The sequence below is a fragment of the Nomascus leucogenys genome, chromosome 1a (genome assembly GCF_006542625.1).
Source record: "Nomascus leucogenys isolate Asia chromosome 1a, Asia_NLE_v1, whole genome shotgun sequence".
Taxonomy (NCBI): Eukaryota; Metazoa; Chordata; class Mammalia; order Primates; family Hylobatidae; genus Nomascus; species Nomascus leucogenys.
Window position 1 is genome coordinate 84403605 of NC_044381.1, and position 18724 is coordinate 84422328.

The 18724-nt window shown below is 48.8% G+C and overlaps 1 protein-coding gene across 1 annotated transcript in view; it reads right to left on the bottom strand.

Annotated features, from left to right (window-relative positions):
• PLEK2 (pleckstrin 2) overlaps positions 1–5447 on the bottom strand; it is a 28327-nt gene extending 22880 nt beyond the window's left edge. Inside the window, exon 1 of the mRNA XM_003263591.4 lies at positions 5306–5447. Coding sequence (XP_003263639.1) covers positions 5306–5347 — 42 coding nt within the window. The 5' untranslated portion in view covers positions 5348–5447. The remainder of the gene's footprint in view (positions 1–5305) is intronic.
• Positions 5448–18724: the final 13277 nt, after the last annotated feature.

Consider the following 18724-nt stretch of genomic DNA (forward strand, 5'->3'; position numbering starts at 1 on the left):
TCTTGTCTGTAATCAGCTAGCTAGAGGCAGAGGCCAGCTGAAGCAGGGGGTGCTTGGAGTTCCCTGGATCCCTTTTGGAGGGAAGGATGAGGGGCCCATAAGCTGGAATGGCACCTCAGGGATGGGCTTACGAGACACAGAATGTCACAGCTGGAGAGACCTTAGGAAAAAGCCTCCTCTATTCCTTAACCTTATTACTGTTACTTTTTTTTGAGATGGAGTCTTGCACTGTCGCCCGGGCTGGAGTGCAGTGGCACAATCTCAGCTCACTGCAACCTCCGCCTCCTGGATTCAAGCAATTCTCCTGCCTCAGCCTCCTGACTAGCTGGGATTAGAGGCACCCGCCACCACACCTGGCTAATTTTTTGTATTTTTAGTAGAGATGGGGTTTCACTATGTCGGCTAGGCTGGTCTCGAACTGCTGACCTTGTGATCTGCCAGCCTCGGCCTCCTAAAATGCTGGGATTACAGGCATGAGCCACCACGCCTGGCCCCTAACCTTATTTTTTTTAATTAAAAAAAAAATAATGTTTTGAGGCAGGGTCTCATTTGGTTGCCAAGGCTGGAGTGCAGTGGCATGATCATAGCTCACTGCAGCCTCAAACCCCTGGGCTCAAGCGATTCTCCCACCTCAGCCTCCCAAGCAGCTGGGACTACAAGTGAGTACCACCATGACTGGCTAATTATTTTATTTTTTGTAGAGATGAGTTCTCATTTTGTTGCCTAGGCTGCTCTCGAACTCCTGGCCTCAAGCAATCCTCCCACTTTTGCCTCCCACATTGTTGGGATTACAGGTGTGAGCCACCACACCCGGCAGACCCCTAACTTTAAAGATAAGGAAACAGAGGCACAGAAAGGTCTTGCCCATAACCCTGAGAAAAGCAGAGATGCCAGCTGGGCCCAGTGGTGTGGACTTGTAGTCCCAGCTACTTGGAGGCTGAGCCAGGAAGTTCGCTTGAGCACAAGAGCTCAACATTGCAATGCACTATGATCATGCCTGTGAATAGTCCCTGTGCTCCAGCCTGGGTAACATGGTGAGACACTGTCTCTTGAAAATAAAATAAAATAGAGGGCCAGGCATGGTGGCTCATGCCTGTAATCCCAGTACTTTGGAAGGCCAGGTGGGTGGATCACCTGAGGTCAGGAGTTCAAGATCAGCCTGACCAACACGGAAAACCCCGTCTCTACTAAAAATACAAAATTAGCCAGGCGTGGTGGCACATGCTTGTAATCCCAGCTACTCAGGAGGCTGAGGCATGAGAATCACTTGAACCTGGGAGGCAGAGGTTGCAGTCAGCCGAGATTGCACCATTGCACTGCAGCCTGGGCAACAAGAGCAAAACTCGGTCTCAAAATAAATAAATAAAATAAAATACGAAAAACAAAGATGGGATGGTACTTGCTATGGGTTGAATTGTATTTCCCCAAAAAAGATATGTTGAAGTCCTAACCTCTGGACCTGTAAGTGTGATGTTATTTGGAAATAGGGTCTTTGCAGAGGTAATCAAGTTAAAATGAAGTCACCCCAGACTAGAATGGGCACTAATCCAATATGACTGGTGTCCTTATAGGAAGAGGAAAATTTGGACACCAAGAGACACATAGGGAGAGGATGGTCACGTGACAACAGAGACAGTGGTTGCAGTGAAGTATTTAGAAGCCAGGGAATGCCAAGGGTTGCCTGCAAACACCAGAAGCTAGGACGGATCCTCCTCCACAAGTTTCAGAGGCAGCACGGCCCTGGCAACACCTTAATTTTGCACCTCTAGTCTCCAGAACTCCTTCTGGTCTTTTTCTTCTACGCATATTTTTTCTTTACTCATACATTTTACCACTTTACTCTTCGGATTTTAATACTATAAACATTTTCAACATCTGCGTAACCATAATTTAATTAGTAATTTGGTGGGGACAGACAGGTAGTTTTCAGTTTTTTCACCACATAAATGATTCTTTATTGGCGCCCATAATCCCAGCACTTAGAGAGGCCAAGGTGGGAGGATTGCTTGAGCCCAGGAGTTCAAAACCAGCCTGGGCAACATGGTGAGACCCTGATGCTATAAAAAAAAAAAAAAAAAAGAAATTTAAAAAAAGAAAGCAAAAAACAAAACATTAGCTGGGTGTGGTAACATGTACCTGTAGTCCCAGCTACTAGGGAGGCTGAGGTAGGAGGATTGTTTGAGCCTGGGAGGTTGAGGCTGCAGTGAGCCTTGCTGATGCCACTGTATTCCAGCCTGGGCAACAGAGTGAGACCCTCTCTAAACAAAATAAATAAATAACAGGGGGGTGTGATGACTCACACCTCTAATCTCAGCACTCTGGGAGGCGGAGGCCAGAGGATCACTTGAGCCAGGAGTTTGAGACCAGCCTGGGCAACAGAGTGAGACCTCATCTCTACAAAAATACAAAATAAAATAAAAATAACTCTTTGTTATAAAGCTTTTACAGAGCTTTACAACAAAGGATAGAGCCCTACACATAAAATTTCTAGGCCAGAGCATGTTCTCATTGCAATGTTATTCACAATATGAGCCGGGCAGGAACGCCTAGCAGTGCTGCTGCCTCTTCTCCCAGGAAAAGCACTCCTGCTCCCGGCTCATCCCCCACTTTCCTCCCCCTACTCCCCTGAGAGCCAGGCCCAATGAGCTCCCTGCATTTTGCCTGGAACTCTGCTTCTTTCTCATCTGGGCGGGATTAAGAGCCAACTCTATCATGTCCCTGCCTGTCTCTGGCTTCGCCTTCACTGGTGATGACTGCTCTGCACTCTGGCTTCCAGCTCAGGGCCTGCCCCACCTCTGAGCTCTTAACTCTCCTAAGACTACGGAATCCCCCTGCCACAGCCTGCAACTTCTCCAGTGGACATAGGGACTGCTATTGCCATCTAAGAGGAAAGGGGATATGGAGGGTTGAAAAAGTTGGGATTACTCAGCAGGCTGGGACCACGACAGGGGTTCTGGGGCTCTATCCTTCACCCTGCAGGGAGGGGTGTGATTTCCGCTTGCCTCAGGGTCAGGCTCCATCCCAGTCTTTGGGTTTGGCTGGAATGAGCTCTAGGTATTTCAGCCAAGCCCCGTCTTTTCCAAGGGCTTATAGGCACCAGATCTGTTGACTCTCCTCATTTTCTGCACCCTGGATTCCCTAATCAGGCCACCCAGAAGAGAAGTCCCATCCTTCTCCTGGCGATATCCTGGGGGCTCTGTGGCTCTGCGCTTAGCCCTCCTCTGACTCTTGAGGTGGTGGGGGCGACAGGGAATGATGGAAGGTAACCCCCAGGAACAGGAGGAGGCCCCCAAAACTCCCAAAGTTCTATCAGAAGGATCTGTCTCCATGTTAACTCCATCCTTCCACAGGCCCTACCAGGGCCCAGCTATCAACAGTGCCAAGCAAAAGCCCCGTGCCCAGCTCTCACTCTCCCTCCCACCTCCCAAGCTGCAGTTAAATGTGAGATTAGGACGACGGAAGCTCCCCATGTGTAGCCTCTCTGAGGTGCAGCCACCTCCACATGCTGCGAGAAACCGGCCTATCAGTTCAGCCACAGTGGCAAGTGGGCGTGGCGCTTCGTACTGCTCTATCCAGTCTGACCCTTGATCTGGCATCAGCTTCTACCCTCCTTGCTTACTGTTTACAACAAACAGCCACCGCTCTCCCGAACAAATAACGTGCAACATCATGTGGACACATTTTGTGGGGAAAATGAAAGTGATCTGAGACTTTAGGGCTGATCCAGCCACCCTAGGAGGCAATGAAAGGAAGGGCCCCTCATCCCTCTTCATTCCCCTCTCAAAGCTGAAAACTCAGTAGAAGAACCAGAAAGCTCAGCCCTGGATTTATATGTCTCTTTGCTATGCCATCATGGCAGTATAAATGGTTAGTGTTAATGTCATTGTTCAAATTATGCTCTGTGTGGTGGCTCACGCCTGTTATCCCAGCACTTTGGGAGGCTAAGGTGGGCAGATCACTTAAACCCGGGAGTTCGAGACCTGCCTGGGAAACATGGGGAAACCCTGTCTCCACAAAAAAATACAAAAATTAGCTGGGCATAGTAGTGGACACCTGTAGTCCCAGCTACTCGGGAAGCTGAGGTGAGAGGATCACCTGAGTCTGGGAAGTCGAGGCTGTGGTGAGCCAGGATTGTGCCACTGCACTCCAGCCTGGGTGACCCCGTCTCAAAAAAAAAAAAAAAGGTCAAATCAGGAAAAAAATTTGAAATAACAAACTTCCTTTTGCAGCTGCTCTTTTGTTCATCTTCTACCGTAATCCCAGGCACCGAGTTTTTGTTTGCACTCTTGTTTGCCCTGGGCCAGCTGGGGTGGGTGGTGGGGAAGGACTGAGGAGGGAAGGTCAGAACATGCAGTTCCTGTCCCAGCTATTACTGGCTCTGGAGCTCTGGGCAAGCCACTTCATCTTTCTGGTCCTCAGTTTCCCCATCTGTAATAGAGTGATGTCAATACCCACCGTGTATGGCACTCGGGAGGCAGGAAAAGGTTTGGGTCAACCTGAGTGGGTCTGATCCCGATCCTGGCTCCACCACCCACTGCCTTCACCACCCCGAGCAAGTTCCCTAACTCCTCTGGGCTTCGTTTTCCCCCCTTGATGAAAGGGGGGCAATTAGGTACCACTGACCCGCAGGGCTGCAGGGAGGATGACATGAGACAATATCCAGGGCTGGCCAACAATAAGTGCTTAAGACACATAGTAGCATTCCTCCTTCTTCACAGGTTGTAAATTACAGAGCACGCCTATATTATCTTAGTAAATTTTATTTATATATATTTTTTTTTTTTTTTTTTTTTTTTTTTTTTTTTACAGTGGACAGTGGCGCGATTCGTCATCTTAGCCATTTTCATAGTATACAGCCTCACCCAATTTTATTTAGAGACGTTCACGTTACCAGATGGTCTCAATTAACTAAGGCTTTAATAAACAAGTTTTAATTAAGACACAGGCTTCGCTTGCAGTGAGCCGAGATTGCGCCACTGCACTCCAGCCTGGGCGACAGAGTGAGACTCCGTCTCAAAAAAAAAAAAAAAGGGCACAGGCTTCAGTACTCCTGCCCCGACTCCATACTGCGCTAACCAAGTGGGATTCTCCTCCTTGCCTGTGCGCAGAGCCACCGCTCACCCCGCGTCCCCTCGGACATGCAGCTCTGCCCATTAGGGCCACAGGCAGCCCGGTCCCACCATGGGGGTTGGGGATGGGGACCAGACGCACGCCCGTTCCGGGGCGCGCGTCTGGCTCCGCTCTAAGGAGCCGCGTCGGCGGGGCCCCACCCGGGCACTGTCCCGAGGCTCGGACGCGCACTCACCCTCTTGACCAGGAAGCCCTCCTTGAGCACGCCGTCCTCCATGTTGCCGCCCGCACGCCAGGGCCACCCCAGGTGCGCCGTCTCCGCGCCTCGCGCTCCTCGGCACCCGCGTAGCCCGCGCAGTCCGCGCCCACGGCGCCCAGGAAGCAGCTCCGACGCGGCAGGGCGACGCCTCCCTGGCGCGTGTCCAGAGCCTGAGGCCCCGGGGCAGGAAGTCAGACCAGGTCGGGATTTCTGACGTGACGTTTCCACCAAAAGGTGCTCCAGGGTCGGTAGTTGGTCCTCCAGGTACAGAGCGGCCAGCCCCGCCCCTCACTGTTCCAATCTGCTCAGCGTCCTTCGCCAGGTGCTTCCCGGGCACTTAGCGCGTTGCCCTCGAGGAACGCTTATCGAATTGAACATAACCGACAGGACTCCAGGATTTGGAGCCATTCCTGAGCTCATTGGAAGTAGGAGATGGGACAGTGGGTGAGCCGAAACTGGTTTGGGAATTTTATCCTGGCCTCTGATGGGGGCAGAGAAGACCTCTCAGTAACAGGAAGGTCACAGTTTTAAGGCGGCAGGCACATTTGCAGGGCCCCCTGTCCCCAAGATATACCCCGCTCCCTCAAAAAAGATGAAGCCAAAAATGCCATCATTAAGGACAAAATTTAAGGGGACACCAAGGAGTCCAGTAATCTAGATAAATTATATATAGAGAGAGATGATAGGTTTTTTGTTTTTTTGTTTCTTTTTTGAGACAGGGTCTTTCTCTGTCACCCAGGCTGGAGTGCAGTGGTGTGATCATAGCTCACTGCAGCCTTAAACTCTTGGCTTAAGATCCTCCTGCCTCAGCTCCCCAAGTAGCTAGGACTACAGGAGTGCACCACCAGGCCTGGCTGGTTTATTTTTATTTTTTGTAGAGATAGGGTGTTGCTGTGTTGCCCGGGTTGGTCTTCACTCCTGGCCTCAAGCAATCCTCTGGCCTGGGCTTCCCAAAGTGCTGGGATTACAGGCAAGAGCCACCATGTAAGACCTAGAAAAATAATATTTTAATGCATTTTTAAAATCAAAATTAATGTCAAAAAATCCACGATGAACAAAATGCTAACATTTTAAATAGATAGGATCAACAACAATGTTCTATTAGGCCATATTGGAGCCTGGAACAGAAGGAAACTCAGTACAATAGTACTGATTCTGTCTAGCAATCCTTAGAACACAGTCACACATTTTTTAAAATTTATTTTTATTTATAGAGACAGGGTCTCACTATATTGTCCAGGCTGGTCTCGAACTCCTGGGCTCAAGCAGTCCTCCTGCCTCAGCCTCCCAAAGTGCTGGGATTGTGGGCGTGAGTCATGGGGCAGGCCCATATTATTTGTGCTCCAGTTTGAAGGGCCTGTCAGGACTCTTCACCAGGCATGGGAAAGGCCCTCAGATGCCTGTAAGGGAAGAGAAGGTTCTAGAGAGGAAGAAGGTGAACCAGCTTGTGGAAGGCAGGGGGTGCCTTTCAGAACCAGACTGAAGCCAGCTCCCAGGCCAGTCCCTGCCCTGGAGCTCTGGACACAGTGCTGCTTCTACATGTCTGTAGTAGACATATTACTTCCCCCCAACCCCCCTCCCACCTGCCAGCCCCAAGGAAAACTTGCAGGGTCTGGGTCACTGCGTGCCAGCCCAATGGGCCACTCTAGCCTTCTGCACTAACTGGCCTTCAGACTTCCCAGGAAGCCCCAAAGCAGTGGGGCTTCCATTCTGATTCAGAATGAACATTGGCTGGTCACCTTCTGAAGCCAGGCCTGTAGTAGTAGGTGCTAGGTTTTATCTAATGCACAGCAACCCCATGAGGTGTTTATTATGTCATTTTCCAGTCAAGGAAACTGAAGCTCCAAGCAGTTAAATAACTTGCCCAAGGTTACGCAGCTCCAGGGCATTGCAAATACTCTTGCCTCCTAAGGAATTGTCCCAGCTCTGAAACCTAGCTGGGCTGAAAGCCAGGACTTGAGAGGTTGAGCTGGGAAGTTCTCATCCTCTTCGGCTCTAACAGTGGTCTATCCATCTCCTTCCTCAAAGAGGCTGTCTTGGCCCCACCCAGACACAATCTTCTGAGGCTTAGAAGAGGTGGCATTTTCTTTGGCAGGAGGGGTTCTTGAATGAATTCACAGAAATGGGAATGGGAGAAAGATGGATACCCTCTCCTGGCAGGGCCCCTGCCAGGAAGAAGTTAAGGCACACCTAGAACCTGCTTCCTGTCCTAGGAAACCCCTGGTCCAGCCCACCCTGCCTGACTCACTGGATCTGGGGCATGAGTCATACCCCTTCCTTCCCCAGGCTGTGGTGGCTGAGCCACCAACCCACCAGGGAACCATGATGACATAAGCCCAACTCACCTATAGGGAAGAGGATGGAGACAGAAGGAAGCAGACAGTAGTAAACAGCTGGGGGAGGGGGCAGGGACGAGAAAGAAGCTTTCAGAGAGACACCCCTCCTCTCCCTCTCAGGCCTGGAGGCTGATGTGGAAGGGTCCCTGGCCCTCTCAGCTCTTCCTCTTTTTGTCCTGAAGGGGCAGGGACAGATAATGCCTAGGATGCTGAGTTGCAGAAAACTATTAGGTCTGTGTTTATTTAAGTATAGGTGACTCACAGCCTGATATGAGAATCTATCATTAGAGATTCATTCTTTTAGCTTCAGATAAGAATCCCCTGTTTAAGATACATGGAGTGGAAAAGGATAAATCATGGAAACTTATTCACAAAAAATGCCTGGACTTCTTGAGTTTATCGGAATCACAGAATCAGAATCTAACCCCTGAAGATCATCAAATCCAGATGCTTTGTTTTATAAATGAGGACCCTCAAAGCCCAGGGAAATAAAATGACTTGTCCAAGGTCTTGCAGCCAGTTAGTGGTAAAACCAGGGCCAGAATACAGGCTAACAGAGCTCAAGGCTGGCTCCTGGCAAATACAGGGCAATGCCCCCAGCAGCGACCTGCATCAGAGCATCCTGCAGTGAGAGGGGGGCTGCAGGCCTGGAAGGGCTCTGTCTGCAGAACTGGAAAAGACTTCAAAAAATCCTTCTACATTTTTTTCTGAACATAAAAATACATTTGTGCATATTATAGAATATTTAGAAAATACCAAAAGGGATAAAACCATCCCGAATCTATCTCTCAGACAGATGATCAGTATGTTTATATGCACATACTTTTTAATTAAATTTTATTTAAAATTTTTGAACCCTGCCTTTTTTTTTTAACTTATAATAGCTAATAAGCATCTTACCAGGTCATTAAAAGTAATTTAAAAACATAATTTAAATAACTGCATCAAATTTCATGGTGACTGAATTTAATCATTCCCATGTAGGTTGAATTTCCTTTTTCACGTGTAAATAATGTTATGATAAATATCTCTGTACATACACATTTTGCCAGATCTCTGATTATTTCAGATAAACATCTAAGGTATAATTTTAGGTTAAATGGTGTAAATTTTTAAAATTCTTGAAGCATATCACAAAACTGCTTTCTAGAAATGTATCACATGCTATCCTCACCAGCAGCGTATGACAATGCCAGTCTCACTGCGTCTATGCCAGCATTCAGTATAGTATTTTAAGGAATATAAATCATTCTATTATAAAGATACATGCATGTGTATGTCCATCACGGCACCATTCACAATAGCAAAGACATGGAATCAACCCAAATGCCCATCAATGTTAGACTGGATAAAGAAAATGTGGTACATATACACCATGGAATACTATGCAGCCAAAAACAGGAATGAGATCATGTCCTTTGCAGAGACTTGGATGAAGCTGGAAGCCATTATCCTCAGCAAACTAACACAGGAACAGAAAACCAAACATCGCATGGTCTCACTTGTACGTAGGAGCTGAATATTGAGATCACATGGACTCAGGGAGGGGAACAACACACACTGGGGCCTGTCAGGGGATGTGGCGGGAGGGAGAGCATCAGGAAAAATAGCTAGTGTATGCTGGGCTTAATACCTAGGTGATAGATAGGCCGGGTGCGGTGGCTCACGCTTGTAATCCCAGCACTTTGGGAGGCCGAGGCGGGCGGATCACGAGGTCAGGAGATCAAGACCACGGTGAAACCCCGTCTCTACTAAAAAATACAAAAAATTAGCCAGGCGTGGTGGCGGGCGCCTGTAGTCCCAGCTACTCAGGAGGCTGAGGCAGGAGAATGGCGTGAACCCGGGAGGCGGAGCTTGCAGTGAGCCGAGATTGCGCCACTGCACTCCAGCCTGGACGACAGAGTGAGACTCCGTCTCAAAAAAAAAAAAAAAAAGAAAAAATACCTAGGTGATAGGTTGATAGGTGCAGCAAACCACCATGGCACACATTTAGCTATGTAACAAACGTGCACATCCCGCACATGTACCCTGAAACTTAAAATAACTAAACAAGAAGCTTAGCTGATTTTTAAAATGTATTTGCTTATTTATTTTTTATCAGCCCACATCATGCTTTGAGTAGAAAGCTTTGCTGATTTTCTCAGAACCAGCAGGGACAACCCCCACTTGCGTTAAGTTGTGTGTTATCTCAGTCAAGGCTGAGCCCTGCTACCTGCGGGACAGTCAGCTAGAGGGACGTCCCCTGGAAGAGACTCAGAACTGAGAAGTTGCTGGAAAACTGCTAGAGAACTGGGCAGTGAAGTCCCAGAGTAGGGCATCACTTGTAGGAAAAGGAGGGCGTGTGGGGTCCCCGGCAGCCAGGAGAGCACCCTGAAGGCACTGAAAAGCTTGGGCAGAGGCAAAAAGCCAGAGGAGAAAGGAGCTAGAAGTACAGGCAGGAAAAGACTAAAGAGAAATTTTGCCTAATTCATGGCTATGCCCAAGGCCATCCAGCTAGTTGCTGTGCTACAGCAGAAATGTATATTCATTCATCTGTCAATTCATTCATTCATTCACTGAAGCAGGGAGACGGATACTGAGTATGTCCTGTGTACAAAACATAGACAGTGCCATGGGCGACACACAGACCTGTCCTGGGGCCTCATATGTCACTGTAAAGGTATCTTTTCCATTAACAGCAGCATTGTTGATTAACAGCATCTTTTGTACTAATTCCGGGGACACTACAGTTCACAGGGCAGATGCTCCACCGTAAAGGTGAGGCTTCTCACACTATCTGTGGTGAAGACTGGACTTCTGAGCTGTGACCATTGAGTGGTCCTACTGTGCATGACCAGAAAACAGCCTCTGCCACAAGTGATTTATTGGAGACGTCTACGTCACCCAAACTGGTCTATATTCTGTTCAGTGAATCAAGGACACGAACTGTGTGCTTGAATGTTGTAGTAATGCCCAGCTGCTATAAAAGTTTCCAAGCATTTACTCTCAGTTCCTGTTCTTTCATCATAGAGCAGTACCAGATCACTCTTGAACAGCACTGCTCTTGAGCATGGGTTCTGGAATCTATAGCATGGGTTCAAACCCTTCCTATGCCACCCATGTTACTGATGGCAAGTTACTTATCCTCTCTGATCCTCAAGTTCCTCATCTCTAATATGGGCTAATAGCATACAAGGAGTTGTTTGGGGAAAATAAATGAGATTATGACAACAAATTATGTAGTGCGGTGCCTGGGACACAGTAAACACACAATAGGTTTTTTCATTTCCATTCAATCCCATGTTGTGAGGTTGGTAGAAGGAGTGAGCATTGGTAATCAACACCTCTAGAGTTATGGATAAAATATTTTTATTTTTGAGACAGGTTCTTACTCTGTTGCCCAGGCTGGACAGCAATGGTGGCATCATAACTCACTGCAGCCTCCACCTCCCAGGCATAAGCAATCCTCCCACCTCAGCGTCCTGAGTAGCTGAGACTATATGCATGCACCACCACACTTGGTTAATTAAAAAAAATTTTTTTTGTAGAGATGGCCTATGTTGCTCAGGCTGGTCTTGAACTCATGGGCTCAAGTGAGCCTCCTGCCTTGGCCTCCCAAAGTGTTGGGATTACAGGCATGAGCCACATTTTTGTTTTGTTTGGATTTTTTGCTGTTGCTCTGTTTTTTGAGATGGGGTTTCACTCTGTTGCCCAGGCTGGAATGCAGTGCCACAATCACGGCTCACTGCAGCCTCAACCTCCCAGGCTTAAGCAATCTTCCCACTTTAGATTCTTGAGTAGCTGGGACTACAGGCATGCATCACCATGCCTGGCTAATTATTTAATGTTTTTGTAGAGACAGAGGTCTCCCTATGTTGCCCAGGCTGGACTTGAACTCCTGGGCACAAGTGATCCTCCTGTCTTGGCTTCCCAAAGTGCTGGGTGTATAGGAGTGAGCCACCATGCCCAGCCTGGATAAAATGTTAAAGCTGGGGAGTGGGTGGAGTAGCGTGGTCATATTTATTGCGTTCCTACTATGTGCCAAAGACTTAACATCTACTATGTAATTGATTCTCAAAATCGCCCTTTGAATTAGTTATTATTCCCATTCTGTAGATGGAAATGAAAATTTGGAGAAGTTAAATAACTTGGCCAACATCACACAGCTAGCATATGGTCGAGTCCAGGTTAAAATCCAGGCCTGTCCAGGTCCAAGCCTTGCTCTTTCCACTACTCCACACAGTCTTCTTTGGCTAAATTATGTTCTCTCTTCCTGTGACGAAATCCTTTCAGCCTAAGTCAGGGGTCCATGGCGGTAGATTGCATTACTATTCCCAATTATTCATTCCCCTATCCCCTGTGATAGAATTATACATCCCTGCCCCATTGACTCAGGTTTGGTCTTGTGACTCGATTTGGACAATGCAACCTCACATGCATATCTCAGCAGAAGCTTTGAGCACCATTGCTTGGTGCCACAAGCCCCACATGGCCCAGATAGGGGCTGCTCCTACTCTGGGTCCAGGAGTGAAGGTGACTGGGAGAGAGCGCTGCAGCCAATGTGAGTGCGAAGTCAGCCTCTGTTGTAAACACTGAGATCTGGGGTGGAGTGAGGGGGTAGAGGATACTGTCACCACCATGGAAGTTAGTCAAAGTTGATCGACACACTTGTCACACTGTGATGCTACAAAGCAATGCCAAAGGGACTACGTGACTTGGAGCCTTTCCCTGCCATGGAGGGGTGGGTGCCCTCTCCCTGTCATTAACACCCTGAAACCTACCTCCCTGTTCCACTGAAAAAGCTGGAACGCCTTGAGAGGTCAGTCACTCTCCCCAGGGTGCTCTGCAAGGCTTTGTTGGGGATGAGAGCCCAGACCCATTGCTTCCCCACCAGTGCCATCCAGCTTGCCACCCCCCAGAACTCAGCCTGGAAGGAGAAATGCCCCTTGGCAGATGTCTCAGGGCCATCAGGGCTGGGGTGGAGCAGGACGTGAGGTGTGACTCAGCTGTGTGCACAGGCAGGGCTGGACCTGCTGGATATAGATAAGAGCTCCTCCCCTCCCCTCCTTCCATTCTCCTTTCCTCACTGCCTTCCCTAAATGTTATTCCTGGAGGCTAGGCTTTTGTTTTTGCTTATTTTGAGTGGGTAAACAAGAGGGGGCAGAACCTTGGCCTAGGGATGTCTGAGGACCCCCCAGCACAGGAAGGGAGTATCCGTGGTGTTATGCTCACCCCTGCGTGGCCCCTGTAGTTACAGCTGCTCTCCAGGCCTCAAGGGCTCCCACCTGGCTGGTCATCAAAATCACCTGCACTGTTTTTCCCAACCCTACCTAAGAGCACCATTTACAACAATGCAGGCTATTTACTGCACAAAAGGAACCTGGCTAAGAAGGCAAATGGGGGCCCGGAGGTGCAGTCTGCATTCAACTACCAAAGGCATGCCTCCACACAGGGCTGCCTTCCCCAAAGAAAGCAGGGGGGTTCTCATCTCATAAAGGCTGCATCCAGGCCGGGGGCGGTGGCTCACGCCTATAATCCCAGCATTTTGGGAGGCCGAGGCCGGCGGATCACGAGATCAGGAGATCGCAACCACGGTGAAACCCCGTCTCTACTAAAAATACAAAAAATTAGCCGGGCGTGGTGGCGGGTTCCTGTAGTCCCAGCTACTCGGGAGGCTGAGGCAGGAGAATGGCATGAACCTGGAAGGCGGAGCTTACAGTGAGCCGAGATCACGCCACTGCACTCCAGCCTGGGCGACAGAGCAAGACTCCGCCTCCAAAAAAAAAAAAAAGAGGCTACATCCATTCGCTAAGCCACATGGCAGTGGGTCTGCATCTCCCCAGAGCGGGTGCTTTTTTCTATTTCATGGAAAAGTAGTAGGAATCATGTCCATACCCAGGAGACTCTGATTCTTGGGTTGGGAAATCTTCATTTTAAGAAATCTCTCACTTCCAGGTGGTTCTGGGAACCAGGGCCCTGGAAAATCCCTGAACCTCTCAGCCCTCCTTAGGGAAGGGCCCTCTCAGTGCCAACAACCATGGCATGCCTGCTGAAAGCCCCCAGCTGAAGCCAGGTGCCAGGCAGACACTGCCCAGAAAGTCTCTGCCACTCTCAGGTGATGTGACTGGCCAGGCTCCATCCTGGCCTCCCACCTGTCCTCTGAGGCTGGCATTGAAGAGACCCTCTGTCTCCATACACCCAGCTCGGCCTCTGGGAGATGCTGCCCGCCGCTAGGTGGAGCAGTTTGCTAGGGAGATTAAAAGGGGGGTGACGCCAGCCCTAACAATATCCAAGGCAGAGCTGTGAACAAAGGGACGTGTGACAGGTAGCAGGTGACTGCTGACTTCCTGAGGTTAATGATAGGAAGCGATAGTGGGAAGATTGAATTCTGATTTTGACCAATCATGCTCCTTTCTGGAGTTCCCTGTAGAGAAACTGCCCTAATCAGAAATTCCCAAGACTGGAAGCCTGGCACTTCTAAAGGCCCTGAATCTCAGGACAGCGTGGACAGACACTCCATAGGCAGTCAGAAGAGCCAGCTAACTGAGGTATCCCACCCTCGCCAGCGCCGAGACTCTCAAGCGAGGAACTTAGGGTGCAACATTTCAGGAGGGTAGGATGTCTCAATTAGCTGGCACTTCTGACCGCCTGTGGGGCACCCACCCACACTGTCCTGCAGTTTGGGGCCCTTAGAAACTCACCTTCCACAGTAGGGTGAAGGCGAATCATCTCTAACTGAAGATCCGGAATTGAGGTCTTTTCCTGTGCAATTGAGAATGTTTCCAATAAATGCAGAAATAGAAGAAAATAGCAAACAATGATTGAGAGAGCAGGCTCTGGATCTGATCTAGGTAAAGTACAGATCTGACTCTGTCAGGCCTGGGAATCTACATTTCTAACAAGCTCTGAGATGAGGATGCAGTTGGTCAGGGACTACATCTTGAGTGGCAGGGAGTTAGTTGACCTTGGGCAAGTTACTCAGTTCCTCTAAAAGGGAGACCTTGAACCCAGGACTGATCACATAATTTTTTAGTCCTGGCGCAAAATGAAAATGCCAGGCCCCTGATTCAAAACTAGTATGAATTTTAAGACCTCGACAGTAGAGAATTAAAACAGGCACAGGGCCTTTCAAATTGCAGGGGACCCTATGCAACTGCCTAAGCCTCAGGGGGTTGGAAGACTCAACAAAGTTAACCACGTAAAGCACTTAGAAAGCACCTGGGCATGGTAAATCCACGAAAATGTCCCTGATCATTATTGCCCAGCCCGGAACAGCCTCTCCTTGAACATCGGGATTGTCAGACTGAGCTTGTGTGGACCGACCTCCACTTTACAAGGGAGGAAGTTGAGCCCCAGAGCAGGAGTTTGAAGAATAAAGGTTGGGTGAATGGGGTGACTTGTGGAGGCCAAGCTCAGGCCACCAGACACCCAGGCCAGGGCTCCTCCTTCTGGGCTGTCTCTTCAATGGACAAAAAGAAAAGGTGATGAGGGTAGCAAGGTAACACTACCACCATCGCTCATAAATACTGAAGAGAGTGTGAGCTTGTCTGGATGGATGAATGAAGGTGGGCCTGTCGGAACGATCCTAGCCATCAACTCACCTGTTGAGCTTCTAGAGATGTGCATTCGGAGCCATTGGTAAGAGCATAGAATTACGTGGAAACTGCAGAGGGGCCCTGCAACACTTTGCTTCTGAAATGGACCTAGGCTATTGCACTTTGCGGGTTCTCGGTCTGCTTTCCCTAGTTTTGCTATCTCTACCCTTATCTCCACTGCCACTTCTCATTGCTGTTAGGCTGTCTATCTCCCGCAGCTACTCCATAAATTGCTGGCAGTCTGATAGACAAATAACCCGAGTTATTAGGATGGTGCTTAAAATAAGGATAAATGGCATCTGACTGGTATCCGGTCAGTCATGAATGTTATAATGTTTTGACATCTTAGAATACCTTCTAGCTGGGGAGAGACTGCCTCTCCCAGGGCCTAGCCAATTCCTAGAAATAGCAAGGGCTCAGCTGAGAGCATGCTTTTGACGTACAAACTAACCAATTTTGCATTATCTGGCCTATACACCCAGGGAGACAATGTTCCTCATCTTAATCATCCCAGAGCAAGGTATCAGGCAACTAGGGACCACCTCTATAGCTTAGAGCACCCTCCATAACATTCAAACTAGCCAATCCAAAACTGTTCACCTTGTCCTGCCTTGCCTTCCCCTTGAAAGCCCCAATAAAGGCTCTGACCTAACGCTTTCCCCTGGCTCCTCTCTTCTGTCCCCTGACCACCCTGGTGTCCTCCCCCTGTGTGGTATGACAAGTCTTACACAGCTAGCATATGGCCGAGGACCTGTGAGTGTAATACACTCTATGTGAATTTGCTCTTGATTTTAGCCACGCAACTCACCGTGATGCCTGGCACATGGGTGCTACGCCATAAACATGGGCTGAGTAAGTTAAATGAGTAAAGGTAGAGGAGGTCTATCCACCACAGGTCTTTCTATTCATTTCCACAAAGAAGTTAGGCCTGCCCAGACTGATCACCAGAACTGTAATTTGTGCATCCCAGTTCACCCCTAACTTCTCTCATACATGGAAGAAAATGCATATCGGTTAGAATGCTTTGGGCTGCAAGTAACTGAAAAGTCAACCAGCAGTGGCTTAAACCCAACACAGATGTTGTTAGTTACTTAATGAGTAGGTGATTCCAGAGTAGATTCAATGGCTCAGTGCTGCCATCAAACCTAGGCTTTCCCCATCCATCTCTTTTTTTTTTTTTTTTTTTTGAGAGGGAGTTTTGCTCTTGTTGCCCAGGCGCGATCTTGGCTCACTGCAACCTCTGCCTCCCAGGTTCAAGCGATTATCCTGCCTCAGCCTCCCAAGTAGCTGGGATTACAGGCATGCACCACCATGCCTGGCTAATTTTGTATTTTTTTTAGTAGAGACGGGTTTCTCCATATTGTTCAGGCTGGTCTCAAACTCCCAACCTTAGGTGATCTGCCTGCCTCAGCCTCCCAAAGTGCTGGGATTACAGGCGGTTTTCCCCATCTTTCTGCCCTGTCATCATCAGCGTTTTCTGCTATAGCAACAAACATTCTCTCAAAACTGTTTCAAGTAGAAAGCGCCAAAAAAGGGGTTGGGGGAGGGCGTTTGTTTGCAAGATTGAATTTTTAAAATTAAGTGGCTGTCTGTAGTGACCTCTAAGAGAGTACTCATGACATAATTTTGTAATTATTTTTTTTACCTGTGACCACACCTCCCCTCCACCCTCCGCAGCCAGCTTCTTCATGACAGAAACTGTATTTTAGGACTCTGTTTCCCCAGCCCCTGGCACAGTCTAGGCACCCACAGTGTTGACAGAAGAGGGGGCTCTGAACGGGGCCAAGAGTGAAAGGTGGGGAGGGACCACAGGTGAGGGATGGGAGGGGTCCTTTGCTAGAACCAGGGAACTCAAAGGGAAAGTGGGCATCAGGGTGCCCATAGCATAGGAAAGGGGAAGCGGTAAGTCTGAGAAAAGGTGGGAGAGGGTTGCGGCAAACCTTGGCACAGTCTGGAGAGAACTGCAGAGAGGAAAGGAAGGGTGTAGAGCCTGAGGTTTATGCCGACACAGCTTCTTCCTTTAGGCTTCGTAATATTTCTCTCATCTCACAGGGCATTGTTTCCTCCCAGCAAGGTGAGTGTGTGGCTGTCACAATATCCAGAAGTGTCCAAGTGCAAGTGAGCCCTGGGGTGGGTGTCACTGATGGCTCCTGGAATAGCTGGAGGAACGAAAGACTTTTAAATCCACTTCTTTTTCCCACCCATATGGTCTAATGCAATTGAATGCTTAACACCAGGCACTTTTTTAAAAAGTGGGGAGGAGTCCGGGTGCAGTGGCTCATGCCTGTAATCCCAGCACTTTGGGACGCCAAGGCAGGCAGATCACCTGAGGTTGGGAGTTCGAGACCAGCCTGACCAACAAGGATAAACCCCATTTCTACTAAAAATACAAAAAAATTAGCGAAACGTGGTGGTAGGTGCCTGTAATCCCAGCTACTCGGGAGGCTGAGGCAGGAGAATCACTTGAACCCGGGAGATGGAGTTTGTGGTGAGCTGAGATCATGCCATTGCACTCCAGCCTGGGCAATAAGAGCAAAAAACTCTGTCTCAAAAATAAATAAATAAATAAGTAAATAAATAAATAAAATAAAAAATAAAAAGGGGAGAGGAGAAGCTAAAATATTGGGGGTGATTAAGAAAGAATGAAGCGTGCCAGGCACAGTGACCGAAGCCTACAGTCCTAGCACTCTGGGAAGCTAAGGCAGGCAGATCACTTGAACTCAAGAGTTCCAGACCAGCCTGGACAACATGATGAAACCACATCTCTACGAAAAATACAGGTGTGTGCTTGTAGTCCCAGCTACTTGGGAGGCTGAGATCGGGGGAGTACTTGAGCCTGGGAGGTTGAAGCTGCAGTGAGCCAAGATTGTGCCACTGCACTCCAGGGTGGATGACAGAAAAAGTCGCTATTTCAAAAAAAAAGGAAGCAGATCCAAGCCCCTGCCCACCCCTAGTCTTCCTTCCTATACTCCCAGTCTCAGCATCCGGCATTCTCCCTGGTCTTGGGTCATGACCTGTCTGAGCAGGGTCCTGCTGAGACTTCCACTGGGTGTGGGGTGGGGAGGAAGCCCAAAGGATTGGGCTGCCCCCAGAACCCCTTCAGATAAGCAGAGACATGCCCACGGCTGTGCTTCTACCCTGTCTGGAAGTGGGTTCTCTTGTAGTCCTATTCCAGCTCTTGTCAATCAGAGCAGACCCAGTTATCCTCAGTTCCTTCCTCCCCAAGGCTGGTCCCTGGGAGGCAGGTCTCCCTTCTCATTGTCTTAATTCTTCTCAGTCTCCTTTGGAAAGAAAGGATGTCATTCCAACTGGTTCACTTGCTTTGTCTTGCCGGGAGAAACAAAGTTTAGCTCATACTAGGAATGAAAATTTTTTGTTTGTTTGCTTTGTTTTGGTTTGGTTTCAGAGGCAGGGTCTCACTCTGTTGCCCAGGCTGGAATACAGTGGTGTGATCACAGCTCTCTACAGCCTCAAACTCCTGGGCT